The sequence below is a fragment of the Carcharhinus amblyrhynchos genome, chromosome 13 (assembly GCF_965287045.1).
Source record: "Carcharhinus amblyrhynchos chromosome 13, sCarAmb.v2.hapA, whole genome shotgun sequence".
NCBI classification, from domain to species: domain Eukaryota; kingdom Metazoa; phylum Chordata; class Chondrichthyes; order Carcharhiniformes; family Carcharhinidae; genus Carcharhinus; species Carcharhinus amblyrhynchos.
The window spans coordinates 32,375,182-32,402,241 of NC_137336.1; the positions used below are offsets into that span (position 1 = coordinate 32,375,182).

General features: G+C 43.4%; 1 protein-coding gene across 2 annotated transcripts in view; it reads right to left on the reverse strand.

Moving 5' to 3' along the window:
* Positions 1 to 27,060, reverse strand: part of LOC145351483 (short transient receptor potential channel 7) — an 88,535-nt gene that overhangs the window by 16,046 nt on the left and 45,429 nt on the right. For both annotated transcript variants that reach the window (XM_080201079.1, XM_080201078.1), the window contains exons 2-6: positions 23,273 to 23,455; positions 19,102 to 19,266; positions 10,099 to 10,315; positions 5,373 to 5,606; positions 2,441 to 2,705 (exon numbers count right to left, since the gene is read on the reverse strand). In XM_080201079.1, coding sequence (XP_080057205.1) covers positions 2,441 to 2,705; positions 5,373 to 5,606; positions 10,099 to 10,315; positions 19,102 to 19,266; positions 23,273 to 23,455 — 1,064 coding nt within the window. The remainder of the gene's footprint in view (positions 1 to 2,440; positions 2,706 to 5,372; positions 5,607 to 10,098; positions 10,316 to 19,101; positions 19,267 to 23,272; positions 23,456 to 27,060) is intronic.

A 27,060-nucleotide genomic window follows, 5' to 3' on the forward strand; every position in this document is an offset into this window, starting at 1 on the left:
GGGTCCATTGCCACTCTGCCTGAGATCAATAAGGAGGTGGGGGGGGTCCACTGCCACTCTGCCTGAGATCAGTGAGGGGGAAGGGGGGGTCCACTGCCACTCTGCCTGAGATCAGTGAGGGGGAAGGGGGGGGGGTCCATTGCCACTCTGCCTGAGATCAATAAGGGGGTGGGGGGGGTCCACTGCCACTCTGCCTGAGATCAGTGAGGGGGAAGTGGGGGGGGGGTCCATTGCCACTCTGCCTGAGATCAGTGAGGGGGTGGGGGTGTCCCCTGCCACTGTGCCTGAGATCAGTGAGGGGGAAGGGGGGGTGTCCCCTGCCACTCTGCCTGAGATCAGTGAGGAGGTGGGGGGGGGGGCCCACTGCCACTCTGCCTGAGATCAGTGAGGAGGTGGGGGGGGGGGCCACTGCCACTCTGCCTGAGATCAGTGAGGAGGTGGGGGGGGGGCCCACTGCCACTCTGCCTGAGATCAGTGAGGGGGAAGGGGGGGGGGTCCATTGCCACTCTGCCTGAGATCAGTGAGGGGGAAGTGGGGGGGGGGGGTCCATTGCCACTCTGCCTGAGATCAGTGAGGGGGAAGTGGGGGGGGGGTCCATTGCCACTCTGCCTGAGATCAGTGAGGGGGAAGTGGGGGGGGGGTCCATTGCCACTCTGCCTGAGATCAGTGAGGGGGAAGTGGGGGGGGGGTCCATTGCCACTCTGCCTGAGATCAGTGAGGGGGAAGTGGGGGGGGGGTCCATTGCCACTCTGCCTGAGATCAGTGAGGGGGAAGTGGGGGGGGGGTCCATTGCCACTCTGCCTGAGATCAGTGAGGGGGAAGTGGGGGGGGGGTCCATTGCCACTCTGCCTGAGATCAGTGAGGGGGAAGTGGGGGGGGGGTCCATTGCCACTCTGCCTGAGATCAGTGAGGGGGAAGTGGGGGGGGGGGGTCCATAGCCACTCTGCCTGAGATCAGTGAGGGGGAAGGGAAGTCCGCTATCACTTTGCCTGAGATCAATGGGGGGTAAGGCGGACAGGGGCCCATGATTGGTTTGGATGGTGGATGGTGTGGGGGGGGATAAGGGGTTCAGTAATGTTGTGGGGGTGGACAATGTCAGTGGGGGCCAGGGGAGGCATTTTCTGGCCCGGGACCGATGCGGCAGGGGAGCCACATGCTATCATTTTTTTTTGCTCTTGCTCGGTTCAAGGCGTTGATCAGAGCTGCAGGGTTTTGGGCACGTTAGGCCCCGCCCACAGGCTTGTACAGCGCGATTTGGAATCGCTGATATTTTTTCAGGCAGACTGTGTATGGAGGCGCCTGAGAACGGGTCTAAAAATCGGATCTGAAACATTCCCAGTTTCAATCTGCCCAGCACTTAGAATCAAAATGGTAAAATAGGGCCCTATGTATTAAAGAAAGTTGCATGTAAGCTTATTTATTTTCAATGAAAAACAAAGATCAAGGGTGATAATTAAAATTTTGTAAATGTTGATAGGAATGATAATGTAGCTAAAAGTAGACTATGTAACATTGACTGTGAGCACAAAATTAGGGAATCTGACTGTATAAAATTGAGAGATCTCAAGAATAATTTCAAATTGAAAGAAATTTTTAACAGAGATAATGATGAAATGGAATAGGCTCACGGCAAAAAATGCTAAATGGATATCTGGTTATGAATGTGAATGAGGATTAAAAAATTGGTTGCAGATGGAGATGTTTAAGTCTTGTGTTGACCCTGATGGCCCCTCAGCTACTGCAACTATGGAAAAGACCTAATAAAGAAGGCAACAAGATGAATGATACATGATGATGATGCATAGTTAGATCAGTATTCCAGAGTGTTCCTCAATTTAGCTTGTGGAACATGGGGAATCCTTGTGGAATGCTTTTTCAGAATGAAGTGTTCATAGTCAATAATAATATGTGTTTAGGTGCTGAATGGCTTTTTCTTGTTTCATATTTTCCTACCCCTAATCGATGTTATAGTCACTGAATTTTCTTAACAGTAAAATAATGTGTCCAGCAAGAGATTTGTAACGTTTTGTTTTTAAGGTAGTGTTAGTACTTTACTAACATAGTAATTATTTTTAGATTTGGAGAAGAGGGACATAATTTTCCCTAGTTTACAGAACTGGGATCAGTCAGCAGTTAGAAACTTTGGCTGTATCTAGAGATCTTTTCATTACACTTGCTGATGCCCACAACAATAATTCGTACAATAATATGTGGTTTAATGAATACCATTGACTAATAAACAACAATGTCTGAATTAGATTAACTAGAATTTAATTTCCATTATTGAAATATTTGCCACATTTTTAGTGGAACAGATTTGCATTGAAAATAGCTAAAAATGCTTATGCAAGTGTTTATCATATCATGCAATCAAATCAATTCCTACTGTATAAAATATGAATATTGATATTATAAAAGTCAGAACTCTGTGTTTACTTACGTTGTGAAGGCCGGATTATACTTTGCTCCCAGATAGTAGGAATAAAGATTGAACATTCCAATCATGAACGCAACAAATACCATAATGAATATGACCATGAACTTGAAGATGTCTTTCACCGTCCTTCCAAGGGAGATCTGCAGAGGACCAAAGCTTTCATTTGCTGGTAGAATGTAAGCAATTCGGGAGAAACTTAACACAACAGCGATTGCATAAAGTCCTTCTGAAATGATTTGTGGATCAGATGGAAGCCACTTGTTCCTAGCTGGGAGAAAGTGAGGGAGAAAATACATATCTCCTGAGAAATAAACTCCGGAGCTGACAAAGAAACAGATGTACAGGTTAGACAAAGTTATGCAACTGACCAAAGTGTCTTCCACTTTCATTATTAACGTGGAAAAGATCAGCAGCATGGTAAAGCTGTTTCTGAATCCATTTCTTTTCAGTAAATATATATTGAACTATTATTAACATCTTGATATTTAATCATGAAAGAGATTTGCTTGATTTATGAAGTATATCCCATGTGCTGGAAAATCAAATTTACTGACTGGAGGATAGTCTTTTTTTCAGCTGTTACGTGTACTGCTGTTATGTTACAGGAAATTGTGCTGTTGACCATTATTTGAATACATTTGAAAGAATATTAGCAACAAGATTTTATGAAATGTCACTTAGAGCAATCATAATGGGTCGGTGGATAACCTTGTGTTAAAATGGGCCATAACTTGATCGAATGATACACAAACTGAACTGTGGTTGTTTGGAGGTACATGCTTATAATGTGTAACTTGATAAATAAATATTTATAAAAGGGTGTGAATATTCGATCTGGTTCCATCCTTCACCAGCTGGTTTTCTGGAGTGTAACACTAAGGTTATCTTTTAATAGTTTGAATATGTCCTATTGCCACAATTTGATTGAAAGTAACATTCTTTGTATACCAATTCTGTACCAGAAATTATTCTTTAAACTGATGTGACAGGCTGCAGTTTTAAATGAGCACAGATTTGGACCCGGTGCAGATGCGATTTCAAAATCATGGCTCATGAGGTTGAAGATCCCGACACCTTGGAGATGGTTTGGAATTTTCAAAGGGGGAATGGGAATGGGAAACCTGCTTGCTACCAAATAATGGCTCAGCAGCTGCTTAAGGAGCTTATTATATGGTGCAGGGTGTGATTTTTAATCCTTAATTCAATGAATATGAACAGTTTGGTGCATGTTAGTGCCTTGCTGTTGGGTTCATTGTGGGGATGTGGGAAAGTTGATTTGACTTTATGTAAGATTAAATTTTGATGGGCCAACTAGAGGCAGGGTGTAGGACTGCACCTTTTCTCTGTTTGTCTGGCCACTTTCCTCCACATCCAGCTCCTCATCTTCTGATGAACTGCCTGCTGTGGCAGCATTAGCCCCCGATATGGTAGCATTCTTGCTGCTTGCTTTTGCTGCTGGTGTCAGGCAGGTGGCTCCCATCTCCTGGAGGTACTCAGCACCACTAACTTGGCACTGAGATCACCGCTGCCCAATTTGAGCTTTTGAATTTAAAAATAGTATTGCATGAATGAAGTAGGGGCCCAAAATCACCTCCTGGATGCTGTCTTCTGGTTTGAAGAGCCTACATCTTGTAAATATTTTCTCATAATTCAGACCCTGACATTTGGGATCAGCTTCATGACTTTGCTGTGCATAGCCTCCAGCGCCTGAATGTCCCTCTTGTTTCTTAGAATCATCGCTACAGTGCAGAAGGAGGCCATTGAGCCTATCAAGTCTACACTGACTTTCCAACAGAACATCCCACGCAGGCTCTATCCTTGTAGCCCCATGTATTTAATCAGCAGATCCCCCTAACCAAACATCTCGGGAAACTAAGGGACAATTTAGCGTGGCCAATCCACCTATCCCGCACACCTTTGGACAGTGGGAGGAAACAGGAGCACCTGGAGGAAACCCACACAGATATGGGAAGAATGTACAAACTCCACACAGTCATCCAAGGCCGGAATTGAACTCAGATCCCCGGCGCTATGAGGCAGCAGTGCTAACCACAGTGCCACCGTGCCATCCTACTTGTTGAGCAGAATGAGACATAGTATTCAAACTGTATTCTGACCATTAGGCAGTATAGCATGACGATTTTCCCTGGCACATCCCAGGCTAAGCATTCTACTGACATGGTTGATTGCTACTTTGCATTTGTTGAAAAAGCATTGAGCTTGATGCTTTTATGTCTTATGTCTTGTTCTATTCCATCCATTGCTATTTCTACAAGGCTCATCGAGTATATGTGTTGTTTATTCTCAACCTGCTGCTCTTAGTACAGTAGGTAAATGCAGCAGCCAGTTTGTACACACTAAAGCTTAGCAAATGAACGACCAACCAGATGGAGTTAGCGTTTAAGGTCAATGACTCTCTCATCTCTTATTACAAAATGAGAAACGCTAGCTCTTTTTCTGGTCTTCACAGGTGCTGCCAGACCTGACTATTTGCAAGACGTTCTGGTTTCACTTCAGATTTCTTGCATCCGCTCTACCGTTGCTCTTGTGAGATGGTTAGACACTGTGTTTGTGTTGGTAATGGTTTACAGAGAATGTGGGTTCGGCCACCAGAAGAAATCCCTATTCTTCTTTGAACAGTGTTATGGACTCTTTAATGTTGGTGGAGCAGAGTTTTAGTTTAATGTGTCAGCACAAGAATGGTTTATACCACAAGGTGGCACTCTATAAGCTTGTATGGTCTGCAGATCACTGGAGGTGGGAGATAAGTGATACTCGGCTGTTTCATATGGAAATGAATTATCGTTGAATCATGGGAATAAATTATTTTATATAATTGTGAGTTTTCAGACAAATCAAAGAATTTGAAGTGGAACATTTAATACTTCCTGCCAATGGACTGCAGCAAGTAAAAGAAACCAGAAGCTCAACTCACCATAAGTGAAGTATGCAACCTCTGGAGGCAGGGATGCCTTGGAGAGATCGCTGGTCTTCACGTACATATCTACATACAGTTGCGCTTCAGAAGCTTTTAGGAAAGCCATAAACCTTGCAGTGAATGAGGCAACAAAGATTGACAACATCCCGAAATCTAGAATGTTCCACAGATGCATGACATATTCTTTGGGCCCTTCTGCCCATATTTCTTTGCATTCTGTCCATATCATACCTGCGAGCAAGAAATTTCTCTTTATTAGGAGACTCTGACAAAAGCTAAGTACCACAGATTGCAACATACAAGGCCATGACACGTCCATAACATGACTCAACGTTTCTGACTACTTTGCATTTACTCAGCACATAAGTCGGCTCCCCCTTTTCAGTCATTACAAGCTGTACTCCCATTGGTAGTCAGCCTCAATTTTTCACCCCACATTATGCATGTGTTAATTACTGGGGCCATTATAACTGGGCACAAAGGATCAAGCAGGTTATACTGGTTGTGTTGCGAAGATGCCTGGGTGTTTAAACACACTGACACAGGGCAGACTCCATGTGCCAAATGGCAGAGAGAAATGAGTCCAACAAAGTGAATGAAGTACGAAGCTGGTATCAAGCTAAAAGTGGTAACATTTGCTAAATCATCAAATAACTCTGCTGCTGCACTGAGGGGATGCTGTGGATGGAATCTTATGGCCATTCACAGCGGCCAGATTTTCCAGTCCTGCTGCAGTGAACGAAGATTTGGCTGAGCGCCAAGTTCTCCGTCCTCGCTGCAGCGATGGCGGACCGTGAATGGCTGGAAAATTTCGGCCTTATTAGTGAAAAACTGATGCAAGAATGGAAGTAGTACCAGGCAACAGGTGTTTTATCAGAAGGTGGGGGGGAGGCGTTCAATGGGATCTCATGAGATCAAACAGAGGAGTCCTGGACATTGGGAAGTTACAGCTTACCTCATGGGTCTCACAGGATCACTCCGGCTCCGTCTGCCACCCGACAAAAGAAAGGTTTATACTTACCTTGGAGCACCTCCCGATCCACTTGTCAGCTGCTGGCCCCTTTCAGCTGAGCAGGAAAGCTATGGCAACACGGTGGCACAGTAGTCAGCACTACCTGTTCACAGCTCCATGGACCCAGGTTCGATTTCAGCCTTAGTGACTGTCTGTGTGGAATTTGCACACTTACCCCCATGTCTGGGTAGGTTTCCTCCGGATACTCTGGTTTTTCCCAACAGTCTAAAAATGTGGCATGCTAAATTGCCCCTAAATGTTCTAGAATGTGTAGGCTAAGGGGATTAGTTGGGTAAATGCATGGGATTAAGCGAATTGGGTAGGGAGGTGGGCTTGGGTAAGATGCTTTGTTGGTGGATACTCGATGGGCTGAATGGCCTCCTTCTGCACTGTAGGGATTCTATGATTCCCACCCAGGTCCAGGTCAGGTCTAATTGACTAAAAGCAGGCGCTAATTTGCAAAATGTGTATAATTGATTAGTGGTGGGCATCTCAACCACCCAGCTGCATTGATAGAATAGCGGTCAGTGCAAATATAGCATGAAGGAGGGTAGTAAGACTGAACTCTGCACATTAAGGGCCCCCATCACTATCCTGTCCATTCATCCCCATTCTCTCTGCAGTTATGGTTTAAACTATAATTCATCAAACAAGCTAAACTTAAGAAAGGCAGTTTGACATAATTTAAAGTAAGGGTAAGAATATTGCAACAATAAATCTTATTGAATGCTGTTAGGTAACTTCAATTCCAACATTAGAATTTAGTAATGTCAGCATATTCTAAGCAATGAATTACTGTGATATGCATGATATATTATAATATGCTATAAAGTATGAATTTTTAATAACTGACTTTAGCTTGTCATGGACATAGGATTACTTATGCTATCTATTAATGCATAGTAACAATGCCAATCAGGCCCTCAAAGATGTCACTTTTGTATAAGAACAAAAATTCCACCATGTCTAAAATATTAAATAATCCTGTTAATGTAAAGGCTGGGATAGAAAGTTAAAAGGCACTCTTCCACTCACTGAGATGACAGTCAAATTGTAATTATAGTCGTTAAGCCTTCTATCCCTCATCCCTGTGCCACCCCCCTTGCACTTCCATATCCCCTATGCCTCTCACCCACCTGCTCCCCATGGACTTTCACATCTCATATGTCCCTCGCACCCCCCCATATCCCCCCATGGCCTTTCCATGTCCAGTCACCCAGTATGCACTCAGTACTCAACCAGTGAATCATATAATAATACTGGACAGTCTTTGAAACGCATAGGAGGAAGAGAAAACATTCAACAATTTTGAAATATATTTCCCCTCCTTCATTCTCATAAAGCTGTCAATCAAACACAGGCAGTGAAACTCCCATTGAGGAGATGTGATGGGCAATGGTTGAGCGTGAGCTTGAGAGGGCGGAATGGCGATTAAGTGCGGGCCTGAGAGTGTGGAGTGGTAATTGAACGTGAGTCCAAACCCGCGCTGCAGTGATTAGAGAGCGGTGGTTGGAGAGCGGCGGTTGGAGAGTGCGGTTGGAGGGGGGCAGTTGGAGAAGGGCAGCTGACCCTCGGGAGGTGAACAGTCAGGAAGTCTTTGTTGTTATCCTCTATACATAGTTTGCTTTGAATAAACAGAGGCAGGTGGTTGGCTGCAAGGGGATGGCTGTAGGGAGATTTCTTGTCATGTGGGGCAGCATCAATAAGATCCTTTGAACTTACCTTTCAAAAGTTTCTTTCATTTCAGTCTATGTCCACCACATCTCTAAGGTGCTGTGAACCACGTGTCCTTTGGGCTGACTCTATGAAAATTGCAGAGGGTTAGGATATGCCTATCGCTGCAATGGCTCAGCCAGATAGGGAGTATAGAGGGAAGGTTCCTGACCTGCACCAGCCCGCACCCTTAACCTGCACTGGCAAGAATTGGGAAGCAGGAATGGGGTCAGGAAGCCTGGAGTTAGTTCCCAGTCACCATGTAAAACGTCCACAGAGTTTCCCAACTTCCAGTTGGATGATTCCAACAATTTTCAAGGACACATCCTGATACTTGCTTCCCAAGATCAGGCCAGCAACTGGTCCCTATTCTCATGGCAAATGTGGCCCTGGGCACTTTCTTCATGAAGTGGAAAATGCATCCATTAGCACAAAGGCTCATGAAAACCTAAGTGCCAGGCAGGAAAAAAAGGAATAAATGAAGAATGATGTGGAAGTTACAGTAAAAAAATGTTGAGATTTCTTTCACATACCTGGGTGAACACACACAGTCAGGCTAACTCAATTATAGTATAAAGAGTTAATATTAAATAAGTAAATGTAGTGGGTGGGACTTTTCACGCAACCCGATGTGTGCTTCATGGTGGCAGAGGCGGCTTGCCATTGGCCGGTGGAGGGATCTTCTGGTTTCCTGTTGAATGCACCCCTCGCCTCTGAGAAACACGTGGCAGGGATGCGCCATTGGCGGGACCAGAAGATCTGGGACCAGAAGATCCAGTCGGATATTCCATCCATAGTCTATGTCATCAATGGTATGAGATCACATGACAATAGAATAGAATAGAATACTTCTATGTAGAGCTTTGTGTATGTGGTTAGTGTGATATTCAATGTTGAACACAGCCTTGCCTCCAGCTGTATCTATAAATTCAGACTGCACACAATTCATCTAAGACACACAATGATGATAACAGGCCAATGGCATCTAAGGGATAGCTTTTTAAGTATGCCACACTGGCAGGGAACCTCATCCGCTGACTGGCCTATGATGAACTCAGGTGCTGGCTTTCCGATCCTGTCAGTCTCTTTAAACTGAAATAATATAGCTGGTTTAAATATTATCAAAACATGTTGAAAAGAAAATTATTTGTTAGCGTCATGGACAATCCACATGAACTAACCATTCCTCCCAGTACTGTGCGTCAAAAGAAAAATAACACTTGATTACAATAGGCCTGAAGAGAACATGGTACCATCAGGTCACCTTTGAGCATAATTTAAACCATTCAACTTCTTGCTGGTGGAGTTTAAAACCTCAATAATAACACCAAAGGTTATTTGGACAGGGACAGGGACAGACTTGTTATTAAAAAGATCAATTTCTGGGTTTAATCAATGTGATTTGGCACTGGAATAATAGAAGATAAACTATCAACCTTGACCATCTGTTATAAAGCAGCATGTTCACAGCACTGACTCTAATTCAATCAAGGAACCTGAATGATACGAGTAATCATTAGTGTAAAGGCTGAGCAGCCTACTACGAACGTCACTTAAATGGCAAAACCAGATTACAGCTCTAAACTTGCATTCAGGTATTTGTCATGTTATATAATTCAACAAAGTACATTTAGCATGACCTTAACTTTGTTGCCATTTTGCACTGGCTGCCCTGAGTGGGTGACTGTGAAACTTAGGCAGCATGACATAAGACCTGAATCCATAAAATGTCATGTGACAGGTCAATGCAACTTTACTGGCTTATACAGTGTTCTTATATTTCTATTTAATATTTTGTGTCATTTCAGATTCCGTATATCTTGCACAGTTTTATTACAATGCTAATACATGTCTGAATAAATGAATGCACCTGTCACTTGTAGAATATACATATTAACAATGTGTGCACACAAGGGAAATTAAATGTAAAAGCTGACGGGAAATATTTTAATCATGGCAATTTGTATTTTTCGTATATAAATAAGTACAGGTCCTTACCCAGTATCCATTTCATTATCAATAATTCGGTCCATGTAAATTTTGACGTTTTCACTCTGAAGATCTGTCTTGGATTATCTGTGACTGTTTCATTGGGCAAAGTCTTTACACCCTCAAATCTGTCTGATGCATTTAGCACCAGTAGTCCTAGAAAGATGGTGAATGAAACTGCGTGTGCTACAAACTTCATAAATGGACTCCTTAAAATTTGTCCCAGCTGAAACCAAAGAAACATCAAGAAGGTAAGATGGTAAAGCATCAAGGGATTGAATCCTTTGGAATCACATTCACAAATTAATTCAAAGACAGTGTTTCCCATGTGACATGGTATTGCCACAATGCTGCTTGATTTTATTTTTATTCCATCCATAAAACCAAATTCAAATTGATTTCCAATTCATGGTCCCCAAGAGAGGGACAAACAAGATCTAAGCTGACAAGATGAGGCATTGCACCCCATCCTGGGCTTGGACTAATGCTTGATCTTAGCCAAAAGACCAAGATGGCTTTGAAAAATTGCTTCAGACGATGCCTCGATCGAACCTCAATGGTACTCTGATCATTGAATCTACCCTAGCCTGCGTGAACCACCTGTATGATCATAATTTCCCCCCTGCCAGGCCACAATGTTACTTGATCAACTTCTTAATCAATCATTTCTTTTAATGGATTTGGCATGTGGCTTTACAGTCAGATGTCCTTCCTGCCCAAAACCATTCCCCCATCTATTCAGGCTGGGGATTGGCACCGATGCACACTAGCTTGCCTGCTCCAGCGACTGGGTTCTTTCAGAGTCAGCAAGTCCTGGGCTGAGACTTGAAAGCAGGCAGGATAACTATCCACTGAGCCACTCCAGTTCCCTAACTAGCTGACATTTGAACTACACTAGTTATAACTTACATTTAAAGAAATTAGGCATGTTAAAGAAGCAGTGAGATGGATTTCCTTTGTTTTACAATGGAAATTAGTTTTACTCTAAATCTAAAATAGGAAAAAAAAATGCAAAGGGAAAGCAACACATGCTTCCTGACATCAGGCGCTGAGTTATTTTTGAGTAGAGGGAAGGACTTGGCTTTTTTGTACCATCTACTGGACCACCGATGCACAAGGGCAGGGCATGTTTGACTAATTTGGTGGAATTTTTTGAGAACATTACATGTGCGGTGTACAATGGAGAACCTGTGGATGTGGTGTATCTGGATTTCCAGAAAGCATTTGATAAGGTGCTGCACTAAAGGCTGCTGCAAAATATAAAGGTGCACGGTGTTACAAGTAATGTATTAGCATGGATAGAGGTTTGGTTAACTAACAGAAAGCAATGAGTAGGGGTAAATGGGTGTTTTTCTGATTGGCGTTCAGTGACTAATGGTGTGCCTCAGGGCATCAGCGTTGGGACCACAATTGTTTAGATTTACATAGATGATTTGGAGTTGGGGACCAAATGCAGTGTGTCAAAATTCACAGATGACACTAAGATGACTGGCAAAACAAAGTGTGCAGAGGACACTGAAAGTCTGCAAATGGATATAGATAGTCTAAGTGAGTGAGCGAGGGTCTGGCAGATAGAGTACAATGTTGGTAAATGTGAGATCATCCATTTTGGTAGGAACAACAGCAAAATGGACTATTATTTAAATGGTAAAAAATGCAGCATGCTGCTCTGCAGAGGAACATGGGTGTCCTTGTGCATGAATCACAAAAAGTTGGTTCGCAGGTGCAGTGAGTAATTAAGAAGGCAAACAGAATTTTGTCCTTCATTGCCAGAGGGATGAAGTTTAGCAACAGGGAAGTTATGTTGCAGTTATACAAGGTGCTGGTGAGGCCACACTTGGGATACTGTGTACAGCTTTAAGAACATAAGAACATAAGAACATAAGAAATAGGAGCAGGAGTAGGCCATCTAGCCCTTCGAGCCTGCCCCGCCATTCAATAAGATCATGGCTGATCTGTCGTGGCTCAGTTCCACTTTCCCGCCCTCTCCCCATAACCCTTAATCCCTTCTCTTATCAAAAACCCATCAACCCGCTTCTTAAAAATATTTAGCGAGGCAGCCTCCACCACTTCAACGGGCAGAGAATTCCAGAGATTCACCACCCTTTGAGTGAAGAAGTTCCTCCTCAACTCCGTTCTAAACCGCCTCCCCTTTATCTTGAGGCTGTGCCCCCTAGTCCTACTGTCTTTTTTGAGCGGGAAGAGTCTCTCCACCTCTATCCTATCCATCCCATTCATCATCTTATACGTCTCAATGAGATCTCCCCTCATTCTTCTAAACTCTAACGAGTACAAGCCTAGTTTATTCAGCCTCTCCTCATAGCTCAATCCCCTCAACTCCGGTATCAGCCTAGTAAACCTCCTCTGCACTCCCTCCAGGGCCAAAATATCCTTGCGCAGGTGCGGCGCCCAAAACTGCACACAGTACTCCAGCTGCGGCCTCACCAATGCCCTATACAGCTGCAGCAAGACCTCCCTACTTTTATATTCAATCCCCCTCGCTATGAAGGCCAGCATCCCATTCGCCTTCCTGACCACCTGCTGCACCTGCAAGCTGGGTTTTTGCGATTCATGCACAAGGACCCCGAGGTCCCTCTGCACCGTCGCCTGCTGCAGTTTTTCGCCACGTAAGTAATAGTCCTTCCTACCATTCTTCCTACCAAAGTGGACCACCTCACACTTGCCAACATTAAATTCCATTTGCCATTTCCTGGCCCATTCGCCCAGCCTATCTAGATCCTTCTGCAGACTCTCCACACCCTCCGCACAATTTGCCGTTCCCCCAATCTTGGTGTCATCAGCAAATTTCGACACCCTGCACTCGGTTCCCTCCTCCAGATCATCTATATAAATGGTAAATAGCTGAGGCCCCAGCACCGACCCCTGGGGCACCCCACTAGTCACCATCCGCCAATCCGAATAGCACCCATTGACCCCCACTCTCTGCCTCCTATTTGACAACCAATCCTCTATCCACGCTAACACCCTACCCCCAACTCCATGTCCCCTGACCTTCTGCAATAACCTCTTGTGAGGTACCTTGTCAAACGCCTTCTGAAAATCCAGAAAGACCACATCCACCGGCTCTCCTCTATCCACTGCCCTAGACACATCCTCATAGAACTCCAGTAAATTTGTCAGACACGACTTCCCTTTAATGAAACCGTGTTGCGTCCGCCCTATCAAGCAATTCCCTTCAAGATGCCTCGCAATTTCCTGCTTAATGATGGATTCTAACATTTTACCTACCACAGACGTTAAACTAACCGGCCTATAATTCCCCGCCTTTTGCCTGGCACCCTTCTTAAACAACGGCGTAACATTAGCCGTTTTCCAATCTTCCGGCACTTCCCCGGAATCCAGCGACGTCTGGAAAATAACCACCAAGGCATCCACTATCACCTCCGCCATTTCTTTCAGAACCCTCGGATGCATTCCATCCGGTCCTGGGGACTTGTCCACAATCAGCCCCTCCAGTCTGTCGAGCACCACCTCTCTAGTAACAGTAATGTCATTAAGACCCTCCATTCCTACCACCTTTCCATCGCTAACACCCGGCAAATTATTCACGTCCTCCTCCGTGAAGACAGAAACAAAAAAGTTATTCAAGACCTTCGCCATATCCCCATCCCCTACCACTAGCTCCCCTTTCTCATCCTCTAAAGGACCAACGTTCACCCTAGCCAGCCTCTTCCTTTTTATATATTTATAAAAACTCTTGCTATCCTTTTTTATATTAAGTGCTAGCCCAGCCTCATAGCTTCTCCTACCCTCCTTTATCAACTTCTTTGTCAATCTTTGTTGACATTTAAACCTTTCCCAATCCTCTTCTCGCCCACTGCTCTTAGCTACTCTAAATTCCTCCACTTTTAATTTAACACTTTCCTTCACCTCCTTCGTTATCCACGGCTTATTACCTCTCTTCCTACTGTCCTTTTTAACCATCGGAATAAATTTCTGCTGAGCACCAAGAAAGATCTCCTTAAAGATCCTCCACTGCTCCTCAGCAGACCTACCTTCCAACACATTCCCCCAGTCCACATTCGCCAATTCTTCTCTCATCCTACCATACTCCCCTCTATTCAAACAAAGGACGCGTGTCCGGGAACCCACTTTCTCCTCCTCCATCTGCACCAGAAACTCCACCATACAATGATCACTCTCTCCAAGAGGATCCTTCACCGCAAGGTCCCTAATTCTACCCGCCTCATTACATAGCACCAGATCCAAGATAGCTTGCTCCCTCGTCGGCTCCAACACACACTGTTCAAGGAAATTATCCCGGCAGCATTCCAAGAACTCCTCCTCGAGCCCACCTCGTCCAACATGGGTCGACCAATCAATATGCAGATTGAAATCTCCCATAACTACTGCCGTCCCATTCCTGCACGCCGCACTTATTTGCGTGTTAACAGCCCGCCCCACCTCCAGATAGTCTCCTTACTTGAGAAAGGATATACCGGCAGTGGAGGGGATGCAGAGGAGATTCACTAGGTTGATTCCAGAGTTGAGATGATTGGTTTATGAGGAGAGACTGAGTAAACTGGGACTGTACTCATTGGAATTCAGAAGAATGAGGGGAGATCTTACAGAAACATATAAGATCACGAAGGGACTAGATCAGATGGAAGAAGGGAGGTTTTTACCACTGGCCGGTGAAACTAGAACTAGGGGGCATGGCCTCAAAATAAGGGGATGCAGATTTAGGATTGAGTTGAGGAGGAACTTCTTCATCCAAAGGTTTGTGAATCTGTGGAATTCCCTGCCCAGTGAAGCATTTGAGGCTACCTCATTTAATGTTTTTAAGGCAAGGATAGATAAATTTTTGGACAGTAAAAGAATTAAGGGTCATAGTGAGCAGGCGGGTAAGTGGAGCTGAGTCCATGAAAAGATCAGCCATGACAATTAGGACAAGTGACGGAAGTTTGTGTAGGGGAATACTTTGGTTCCAGTGATCATAACGTCATCAGTTTCAACTTGATCATGGGTCTGGTCCTCGGGTTGAGGTTCTAAACTGGAAACAGGCCAAATTTGAAGAAATGAGAAAGGATCTAAAAAGCATAGATTGGGATAGGCTGTTCTCTGGCAAGTATGTGATTGGTAAGTGGGAGGCCTTCAAAGGAGAAATTTTGAGAGTGCAGAGTTTGAATGTGTCTGTCAGGATTAAAGGCAAACTGAATAAGAATAAGTAACCTTGGTTCTTGAGGGATATTGCAAGTCTGATAAAGAAGAAGGGAGAGATGTATGACACGTATAAGCAATAGGGAACAAATAAGATGCTTGAGGAATATAAAAAGTGCAAGAAACTGCTTAAGAAGGAAATCAGGAGGGCTAAAAGAAGACATGAGGTTGCTTTGGCAGTCAAGGTGAAGGCTAATCCTAAGAACTTCAACAGGTATATTAAGAGCAAAAGGATAGCAAGGGATAAAATTGGTCCTATTGAAGATCAGAGTTGTCAGCTTTGTATGGAACCAAAAGAAATGGGGGAGATAGTAAATGGGTTTTTTGCATCTATATTTACTGAGGAAACTGGCATGGAGTCTATGGTAATAAGCCAAACAAGTAGGGAGGTCATGAAACCTATATAGATTAAAGGGAAGGAGGTGCTTGCTGTCTTGAGGCAAATCAGAGTAGATAAATCCCCAGGACCAGACAGGGTATTGCCTCGGACCTTGAAGGAGACTAGTGTTGAAATTGCAGGGGCCCTGGCAGATATATTTAAAATGTCGGTGTCCACGGGTGAGGTGCTGGATGATTGGAGGATAGCTCATGCTGTTCCGTTGCTTAGAAAAGGCTCAAAAAGTAATCCAGGAAATTATAGGCTGGTAAGTTTGACATCAGCAGTAGGTAAATTATTGGAAGGAGTACTAAGAGATAGGATCTACAAATGCTTGGATGGACAGGGACTTATTAGGGAGAGTCAACATGGCTTTGTGCATGGTAGGTCATGTTCGACCAATCTATTGGAGTTTTTTGAGGAGGTTACCAGGAATGTGGATGAAGGGAAGGCAGTGAATGTTGTCTACATGGACTTCAGTAAGGCCTTTGACAAGGTCCCGCATGGGAGGTTAGTTAGGAAGGTTCAGTCGCTAAGTATACATGGAGAGATAGTAAATTGGATTAGACATTGGCTCAATGGAAGAGGCCAGAGAGTGGTAGTGGAGGATTGCTTCTCTGAGTGGAGGCCTGTGACTAGTGGTGTGTCACAGGGATCAGTGCTGAGTCCATTGTTATTTCTTATCTGTATCAATGATCTGGATGATAATGTGGTAAATTGGATCAGCAGATTTGCTGATGACACTAAGATTGGCAGTGTAGTGGACATTGAGGAAGGTTTTCAAAGCTTGCAGAGGGACTTGGACCAGCTAGAAAAATGGGCTGAAAAATGGCGGATGGAGTTTAATGCAGACAAGTGTGAGGTATTGCACTTTGGAAGGACAAACCAAGGTAGAACATATAAGGTAAATGGTAGAACACTGAAGAGTGTTGTAGAACAGAGGGATCTGGGAATACAGATACATAATTCCCTAAAAGTGGTGTCACAGGTAGATAGGGTCGTAAAGAGCGCTTTTGGAACATTGGCCTTTATAAATCAAAGTATTGAGTATAAGAGTTGGAATGTTATGGCGAGGTTGTATAAGACATTGGTGAGGCCGAATTTAGAGTATTGTGTGCAGTTTTGGTCATCTAAGTACAGGAAGGATATTAATAAGGTTGAAAGAGTGCAGAGAAGGTTTACAAGGATGTTGCCGGGACTTGAGAAATTGAGTTACAGAGAAAGGTTGAATAGGTTAGGACTTTATTCCCGAGGGGAGATTTGATGGAGGTATATAAAATTATGATGGGTATAGATAGAGTGAATGCAAGCAGGCTTTTTCCACTGAGGCTAGGGGAGAAAAAAACTAGAGGACATGGGTTAAGGATGAAGAAGGAAAAGTTTAAAGGGAATATTAGGCGGGGGGGGGGGGCGCTTCTTCACGCAGAGAGTGGTGAGAGTGTGGAATGTGCTGCCAGATGAAGTGGTAAAAGCGGGCTCACTTGTAACATTTAAGAAAAATTTGGACAGGTACATGGATGAGAGGGGTGTGGAGGGATATGGTCCAGGTGCAGGTCAGTGGGACTAGGCAGAAATATGGTTCAGCACAGCCAAGAAGGGCCAAAAGGCCTGTTTCTGTGCTGTAATGTCCTATGGTTCTATGGTTTCTATGATCTTACAGAATGGCGGAGCAGGCTCGAGGGGCCAGATGATCTACTCCTGCTCCTAGTTTCCTACCAAACCTTCAGCTACCAGTTGTCTGGCCTTCAGCCCTGATACAGACTACCAGCAATTGGAGGGTCTTCCCTTGGTTTTTACCTTGAGTTAAACTGCTTAGATAAAACAAAAACAGAACTAATTTATTACTTAAGAGAAGAAATAGGAAATGGATGAAAAAGATAAAATTACCAAAAATGTCATAGCACAGAGAAAATCTATCAAGTATTATATCTATATTATATCTATCAAGCTTCATGTTGTAAAAAGAAATTCAACAGTTTTGATTTATTTTAACAGTAAAACCAGTCAATTCAAAATTGTATCAGAACTCATGATGGGTCCACCAGTTTGTTTGTCTGTATTTGGACTCCAGACAAACTTTCCACATCGAACGATATCACTAACAATGACAATCTTTTTTTCACCTTTTCCAAGAATTTACAACCATCTTTCAAATGATCAGAGTTTTGTACTTGTTCTGCTCTGTTGGCAGTTTACTCAATACATCTATAAATGTGAGGAGGCTGCTTCTCAACACAGATTAACTCATGTTTCTTATGTCTTATTGAACTTCTTTTTGCTTTTTCTTTCCACGTTTTACTTGCATTTTGAGCAGGAATACTCCATGTTGCACAAGTAGTGTCAGTACAATATGTAATCTGGTGTTTAGACCATAAGACCATGGGACATAGGAGCAGACTTAGGCCACTCTGTCCATTGAGTCTGCTCCATCATTCAATTATGGCTGATCTTTTTCTCATTCCCATTCTCCTGCCTTTTGCCCATAACCCCTGATCCCCTTCCACCAGAGTCAATATTTATTTTATCCTCTGAATGTGGGCAACGTTGGCAAGGCACCATTTAGTGGCTGCCCCAAGCTACTCCTGTTTTAATTGAGTGGCTTTCTTAAAAGAGACAGTTAGGTGTTGAACTGGAGTTATGTGTTGGTTATATCAGATTGGGAAGGCATCAATGCCAATTGGGTTCTTACAAGAATCCAGCAATTTTCTTGGTCAGTTTTCCGGTGCCTGAGTGCAGACTCACAAGTGATCTTTGAATTACTAGTCTAATATACACCTCCATTATCACTTTGGCTGCCAGCCTTCAAACGGTGTTTACTCAGAGATCTTTGTTCTAAGCCTGTAGGTTGCAAATATGCTCCTTAAATTGACATTTTAACACTTTCTCCTCATTAATTGGATAATCAAAATGAAACCACGTTCATCAAACAGCTATAAGAATTATTTGAACAATATCCGGGTCTGGGGTGGGGGGAGTAATGAATGGTTAGCTAGAAACCTTGTGGGGGGAAGGGTGGGATCTGAAGTCTGTGAGGAAGGTCAGAGGCCTTGGAGGAGGTTGGAGATCTTGTGGAGGGGAATAGGGGAGGGATATCAGAGATCTTTGGAAGATGGGTGGTGGGATTGGAGGGGATGTTGGAGGCCTCGTATGGAATGGGTTTTGGGGAGTGTGTACAATCATAGCCAGGCAGGGACGTTGGATCCAGGCGCTAAAGCTCCTAATTTAGCAGCCCATCACCTCCGTTTAACTGAAGGCCAGGAAATAGGCCCATTTCACACTACATTTTAATTGGTGGACATAAATGAGCCAAAACCCATCCATCTTTTGGGTATAAAATTTCCTCGGTAATAGGCACAAATTTCAAAATGGAAGAAGCTCTACTTAACAATCCATGCCGGTATCGATTGTACAAATCAATGTAACAGCTCTTAAAGACTTGAATGAAGAATCTGTACCTTGCTGCATGGAGCAAACCAGTATCCAATTGCAAGGAATGGAAGGCCTAGGGTGACCCCAAACACAGCCAAACACTTCACAGCTATTGATCGCTGACGTAAGCCTGAGAGATTTTCGTACCAAATTGTAAGCAACTGCTGCTGGCAGTTAGGATGAGCAACAAACTAGTAGAAATAAAATAAACATTTCACAGTCAGTCTCTTGTTTTCAATGCATTAGGCAGGGCTATTGGGTGGAAAAAAAACAGCATTTCAAAGAAAATAGTTTGATTGAGATCAGTAAATGCATTTTCTGATTTCCTTCAGAAAACAGTCTGTAAGCTGTTCCCACTCTTTTGTCATAACTTCACTGGGGTATAGCGAAAACTTCATTTTCGTGCGTGAAAGGAATTTAAAACTTACTTGCTTTGACGTCAGTGTGCTTTGTTTGCTTTCAGATTGGCACAACAGTACAAATGGTGCTGAGGTGAAAACGTCAAACTTTGAATGCAGTCGCCAAACAACAGCACAATACAATGAGACAAAATGGCCATGCCCAGGAGGGAATCAGGACTGCCAATCACCTGAGGGCAGTGACCTATGGTGGCACAGGTTACAGCAGAGGAGTTACAGCAGCTCTGAGTGAGGTTCTGTATTTAAAAAAATGAATTTGCAAAGCAGTGAAAAATAATGAAGAAAAAAGAGTGTAATACGTGTTTCAAATATTATTAAAAGCGTATGAATAATGAGTTTGCCTCAATTTTAATCACAAAGTCGAGATAAAATTGAAGAAGAGGTAAATGATTGAAAAACCATTTCGAAGACACAGCACGGACTTTCTCACTGGGTTGGCGATGTGTACAAAAGCTGAGGATAATCCCACCTTGACTGTTTGCAAGACCCTTGGCCACATTTTACGATGGGTGAGGCAACTAAGTAGTTGCCATCTGGACTTCAGTCCCTGTAAAGGACAGCCACCCACCCCCAGGAATGGTGCCCATGTCTGGAACTGTACCTAGAAGAACAGAATGCCATGGATCGATATTTCCTTCCCAGCCAGTAAGTGGGGCCTGGCAGTGGTGGGGAGAGGGTTGGGCGCTGGGCTAGTTATTTAGGTGATGGTAAAGGGGAGGGGAGTATGTGAGTGCAGGCAGAATTATAGCCACTGGGGCACCACTCTGTAGTCCAAAAAGTGCCTAAAAAGGAGGGCCTCCCTCGAGCCCACTGGGGGACTTCTGGTAAAGTGCCAGTGGGTGACAGGAAGAGGTCCTTAATTGGTCTCTGGGCAGGGGGTCTGTTTTCCACATGTCTGCTCCTGGTAAAATTATACAGCAGCTGGCATATGACCAGGCACTCCTCTCTGCTTTCCCTCCCCATTTTCCAGGTTTTACTGCCTCCCAATCCATCACCAGAAGGTTGGCCAGACCACTGTGTGTGTGGGATCTCCAACTTCAACACTTCAGCTGATTGGAGAAGTGGCCAGTTGTTCCAGTATTGTCTCTTTTATAGAGGAGACAATTAAAGATATAATTTAATTTTATCTGTATAGCCTGGTAACTACCATGAGCCATGCTATTGTACAATCATTAACTATGACCTTTCATATGAAATGTGTTGAAGCCTCAGTTAAAATAGCAAAGAGAAGAATTTGATACACTGTTGTGAAAGGTAATTTCCAGATGAATGTTTGTGTGTCTTATATACTTGTTTCAAAGTTATAAATTCTGATGAATCTTATTTAGGAATAGGACCATTGGGAGAATATTCCCATGGCAATGGAGATGGATTAGGGGACAACAAGTAGGGGGTTATCAAAATTCCAGAAATGTGGCCCTGCTTACTTCAAATCTTCCTGGAGTAGGCAGAGCGTGAATTAGGGAAAACTATGACTGAGGCAAAAACAGAATTAAAGTTGCTAAACAATGAAAAGGAATTTTGCACCCATATTCCATTTTTTCCAGCAAGAAATCAGTCCATCCTTGGCAGGCTGGAGAAGGTGGGAGCACAGTGGGAAGGATTGCTTCAATGCAACTCATAAGTTGTGAAGGCTTTGAACGGTTACACTGCAGGGATGCAGACATGATCAGGTAAAAGGCTGTTCTGGAAAACACTCCTTCCGTCAGAGGGTTCTATCAATCTGTGACAGGTAAGTTTCAGCTCCTTGGAAGGGATTTCACCTGAGCAGCATCTCACTTGCTTTCACAGCACAGTGGCACAGTGGTTAGCACTGCTGCCTTACAGTACCAGGGACCCCTATTTGATTCTAACCTTGGGTGACTGTCTGTGTGGAGTTTGCATCTTAGAATCGTAGAATCCTTGCAGTGCAGAAGGAGGCCATTTGGCCCGTCGAGTCTGCAAAGATCACAATTCCTCCCAGCTCATAACCCCATTTATCTACCCTGCTAACCCCTGACACCAAGAGGCAATTTAGCATGGCCAGTCAATCTAACCTGCACATCTTTGGATTCAGATGTTGTAGATAGTTGTCCAGTATAAGGCTGCTGAATGAGGACTCAGACCCGACATCATAGCAAATGATTTTGGACCTTAACAGCAACAGGAATAAAGTAATTTATTTAGAACAATAATAATTTCCTTATTTCATGGAATTGTAGACTTTTTGCACAATTGTTTTCTATCTATAATTATGTGATTCGAACTTACTAACGTTCTGGAGAGTTTGCAATTTTAGTAAGAACAGATTTATTTAAGCAGCAATTGTGGTGAGGAAAGCGACATTAATTCACTGCACATTTTCTGCTCAGTGGTTAGCACTGCTACCTCACAGCGCCAGGGACCAGGGTTCGATACCTGGCTTGGGTCACTGTGTGGAGTTTGCATGTTCTTCCCGTGTCTGCATGGATTTCCTCCGGGTGCTCTGGTTTACTCTAACAGTCCAAAGATGTGCGGGTTAGGTTGATTGGCCAAACTGACCCTAGTGTCAGGGTGACAAGCAGGTGACATGTGGGGTTATGGGAATAGGGTCTGTGTGGGATTGTAGTCGGTGCTGGCTCAATGTGCTGAATGGCCTCGTTCTGCACTGTAGGGATTCTATTAATTAGTTTCTTGTGTGTACATTTATTCATAATTAAAAAGCAAACACATTTTTAAAGTCAGCACTTTGAAACTTCTCTATCATTCCTTCTGGATATGATATGCAGAGAAAAGCAAACACATTGCTTATATTGGACATGATATGAGAGAACTGAAAATGTTCCACTTTACGTTGAATTACTTGCTTATTACATTTTCCTTGTGTCTCAATTCCTTTTCGACATCAAAACCTATTAAATGGCTATCATTGCAAACTCCTGGCTGGGGTTCAGATCTGATCAGTACGGTGGATTAACTCTGCATTTGTGCTCCATTGAACTGTGACACAATGGTGCTCTATTTGGATGAAACCTTTATATAAATGATAATCTAACGGCACCGTTCATTTCTGTCCAAACTCACATTTCAATGCGATTGAAATAAATTTCTGTAGTTTTGAAACAAAATTTTATGGTGCGATTTTCTGGCCTTGCTCGCCCCCAAGGCCAGAAAATCCCACCCGAGGTCAATGGGCCTTTGCATAGCCCGCCTCTCACCCACTCCGATTCCCAAGGTGGACGGGATGCTAAAATTCACCCACTTGTATTTTCTAGAATTTTAAAAATGTTTACATTAATTTATCAAGTATCTCTCGCATAATTCACTTCCTGACCCCATTCCCGAGATGTATCTCTTTTAATAGCTACATGTCACATGCCAGTACTTGATTGAGAGAACGGGCCAGTTACTTGTTTCCAGGCTTCAGCTATACGGTCATTGAGGAAATGACGGTTACTCTTGCCTATATACTTCTGTTTTATTTCTAGAGATGTGCCTCACCTCTCTTTGGCGGTTTTCCTGTCCACCCAGTTGTGAGCAGCAACTCACCATCTGAGAGGACATGAAAGCAATGCTACATTCTACCCCTGAATGGAATACTGCACTGCATTATATAGGGACTTCATTAAAAAAACATGACGTCTTATCCACTGAGGTCAATTTGGACAGTCTTTATTAGAATATTAAGAAATTTCAATATGTTACACTCAAGACAGAATTCCACAAGGTTGAGTAAAAACTGTGTTTGCATGTTGCTTTTGAAACACTATGCACTATTAACTTAAATCCACCAGCATTGTAAATCAACAGGTATATTTACCTTTTTAACTTCGTACTTAATGGCAAGTTTCACTCTGCTCAGAGATGGCCTATGATGATCATACTGAGGCTCAAAATCCACATCTCCATTAAGAATGGCTTCCACTTCCTCCGTGTCCCGGCACAGGTCAAGCACACCAACAGCGAAATCCTTGCATTGCATAGATAACTTCCTATAATCGTTCTAAATGGAAGAAAATGACATTTGCTGAGAGTTACTGCAGTCATTAATCCATCTCGTTAAAATACTGGACAGAAGAGCAACTGACAGAAAGAAATAAGGCTGTGAAATTGGTAACAGTTTGTGCAACCTTCTATGAAAGATTTTATGGAGTTGTAAAAGTTAAGTACAACTTTTGTGTTCTATAAGTACAAGGTAAATAAATCTTCAGGTCAACCAGATATTAATAGTTTAGCAAGGGTGAGGTCAATCAGAGTTCTTTAGGATGCAAATCCACTTTCAATGTGGGGAGGCAATGGCTTAGTGGTACTTAGTAAATGTTCTGGAGACCAGTGTTCGAATTGTGCCACAGCAGATGGTGGAAATTGAATTCAATAAAAAAAATCTGGAATTAAGAACCTATGGATGACCATTGTTGATTGTTGGAAAAACCCATCTGGTTCACTAATGTCCTTTAGGGAAGGAAGCCTGCCATCCTTACCTGGTCTGGCCTAATGTGACTCCAGAACTATAACAATTAGGAATGGGTAATAAATACTGGTCAGCCAGTATCACCCACATCCCACAAATGAATAAAAGAAAAACTATGGGTCCATAGAGTGGCTTTAGAAATGAGTCAACTGACAATTGGATCAACACAAGCCTAATATTTACTCTTCCCTGAGGAGGAATATGCAGGCAGCATATGCAGACAAAAATACATTTGTATTGTGTTAAATGATTTAGTTTCCATTATCATCATCATCGTCATGACACATGATGTGAAAGAAAGATTAACACTAGCAACATTAATGAAGCCAGGTTCCCTCAAAATACTTTACTGGCAAGTAAATATTTTTGAGGTGTAGCCATTGTTTAATGTGGGAAACACAGCAGCCAGTTGATGCACAGACCAGTTTACAGTTTCAGTGACGTTGGTCCAGGGATAAATATTGCCTGGGGGTCAGGTGAGGTGGGTAACAGTCCTGCCGTTCTTTGAAATAATGCCATGGAATCTTTTGTTCCCATCTGAGGAAAGCCAAGTCTTCAGTTCAACATCTCAACTGACTGGTGGCACTTCTGACAGTGTAGCACTCCCTCAATGGGGTGGCAGCTAAGAATTTTGTGCTCAAATTTCTGGAATGGTTTGTGAACCCAGGTCCTCCTGATTGAGAGGTGAGTGCTACTCAATGAGTCATGGTCATGGTACATTCCCCTTCGGAGCCTCAGTTAGAACTTTAAGTTATGTGATACAAAGGTCTAACTGTAAAGATTGAGGTTGCAAATGTGGATCTACCATATATCTTGCATTCAGCGACATCACTTGTTCCTGTAAGAAGACTGGATGTCTTGTACTTATGGGAGCTGATTAACCTGCTCCATGTTTAATTGTATGATACAAGAATTAGAAGGGTATAAAAATGGAACCCCTCACAATGTGAGCTGTGCCAATTCACCGTGTACTACTTCAGTCTTTCAGAGGTTGGGCAATGTAACACTAGATGAGAAAGCACAGTAAGAAGTCTCACAACACCAAGTCAAAGTCCAACAGGTTTTGGTAGTGCGAGCTTTTGGAGTGCTGCCCCTTCATCGGGTGAGTGGAGAGTTGGGTTCTCAAACAGGGTGTATATAGACACAATTACAAGATAATGCTTGGAATACGAGTTTTAACAGGTAATCAAGTCTTTACAGATACAGCTAATGCAAGTGGAGAGAGGGTTAAGCACAGGTGTATTGTCTCAAGCCAGGACAGTTAGTGAGATATTGCAAGCCCAGGCAAATCATGGGGGTTACAGGTAGTGTGACATGAACCCAAGATCCCGGTTGAGGCTGTCCTCATGTGTGTGGAACTTGGCTATCAGTTTAAGCTCGGTGATTCTGTGTTGTCACGTGACTTGAAGGCCACCTTGGAGAATGCTTACCCGTAGATCAGAGGCTGAATGCCCTTGATTGCTGAAGTGTTCCACGACTGGAAGGGAAGAATCTTGCCTCGTGATTGTCAAGTGGTGTTCATTCATCTGTTGTCATAGCATCTGCATGGACTTGCCGCTCTACCATGCCTCGGGACATCCTTTCCTGCAGTGTATGAGGTAGACAACGGTGGCTGAGTTGCAAGAGTGTGTACCATATACCTGGTGGATGGTGTTCTCACTCAAGATGATGGCATCTGTATCGATGTTCCGGCACGTCTTGCAGAGGTTGCTGAATGCACAAGTTCGAACAAGACCTCTTCACCGCACAGAACCTTCAACCGACGCTATACACTAGGTACACTGATGATATTTTCTTCCATTGGACTCACTACAAACAATCACTGAAACAACGACATGATGATATCAACAAGTTCCATCCCGCCATCAAACTCACCATGGACTACTCTCCAGAATCGGTTGCATTCTTGGACACATGCATTTCCATCACTTCAGCACTTCACTGTACTGCAAGCCCATGGATAACCTCACGATGCTCCACTTCTGCACCTTCCATTCTAAACACGTCAGACTAGCCATCCTCTATGGACAAGCCCTCTATAGACACAGAATCTGCTCAGATGAGGAGGAATGCAAAAGACACCTACAGATGCTGAAAGATGCCCTTGTAAGAACAGGATATTGATCAACAGTTCCAGGGGCCACAACGAAAAACCGTGCCGACCTTTTCAGAAGACAAACACAGGACACAGTGGACAGAGTACCCTTCATTGTCCAGTACTTCCCCGCAGCGGAGAAGCTACAACATCTTCTTTGGAGCCTTCAACATGTCATTGATGAAGATGAACATCTCGCCAAGGCCATCCCTACAGTCCCACTTCTTGCCTCCAAACAACCGCGCAACTTCAAACAGACCAATGTTCGCAGCAAACTACCCAACCTTCAGGAGAACAATGACCACGACACCACACAACACAACCTCTGCAAGACGTGTCGGATCATCGACATGGATGCCATCATCTCATGTGAGAACACAAACCACCAGGTACACTGTACATATCCTTGTGACTCGGTCAACGTTGTCTACCTGATACACTACAGGAAAGGATATCTCGAGGCATGGTGCATTGGTGAGACCATGCAGATGCTATCACAATGATATGCATGGGCTTACAAAATCTTACTTGAGACAATTCACACCTCTTTAACTTGTGCTTAACCCTTTCTCCACTCACATTGTCTGTAAATACCTGTAAAGACTTGATTACCTGTTGAGACTCGCATTTCAAGCATTATCTTGTAATTGAGTCTGTATCTATATATATCCTGTTTGTGAACCCAACTCTCCACTCACCTGATGAAGAGGCAATGCTCTGAAAGCTCGTGCTACAAAATAAACCTCTAGGACTTTAATCTGGTGTTGTGAGACTTCTTACTGTGCCCATCCCAGTCCAACGCCTGCATCTCCACATCATAGATGAGAAGAGACTTAGTTTGAATCTTTAAGCTGCTTTATTCTAGAGAAGTAGGATCTACAGAGTAATAGTTAGGATTGAATTCACTTTCTTCAATTAGTATTTGTTATTTCCACATAACAAAATGAAAACATTGAACATGCTACTCTAGTTCACTTCACTGGATCATCTTACTGTCATAAACTGACCAAACTCTGTACTCTCTAATTTTTTTGAGGCTTCC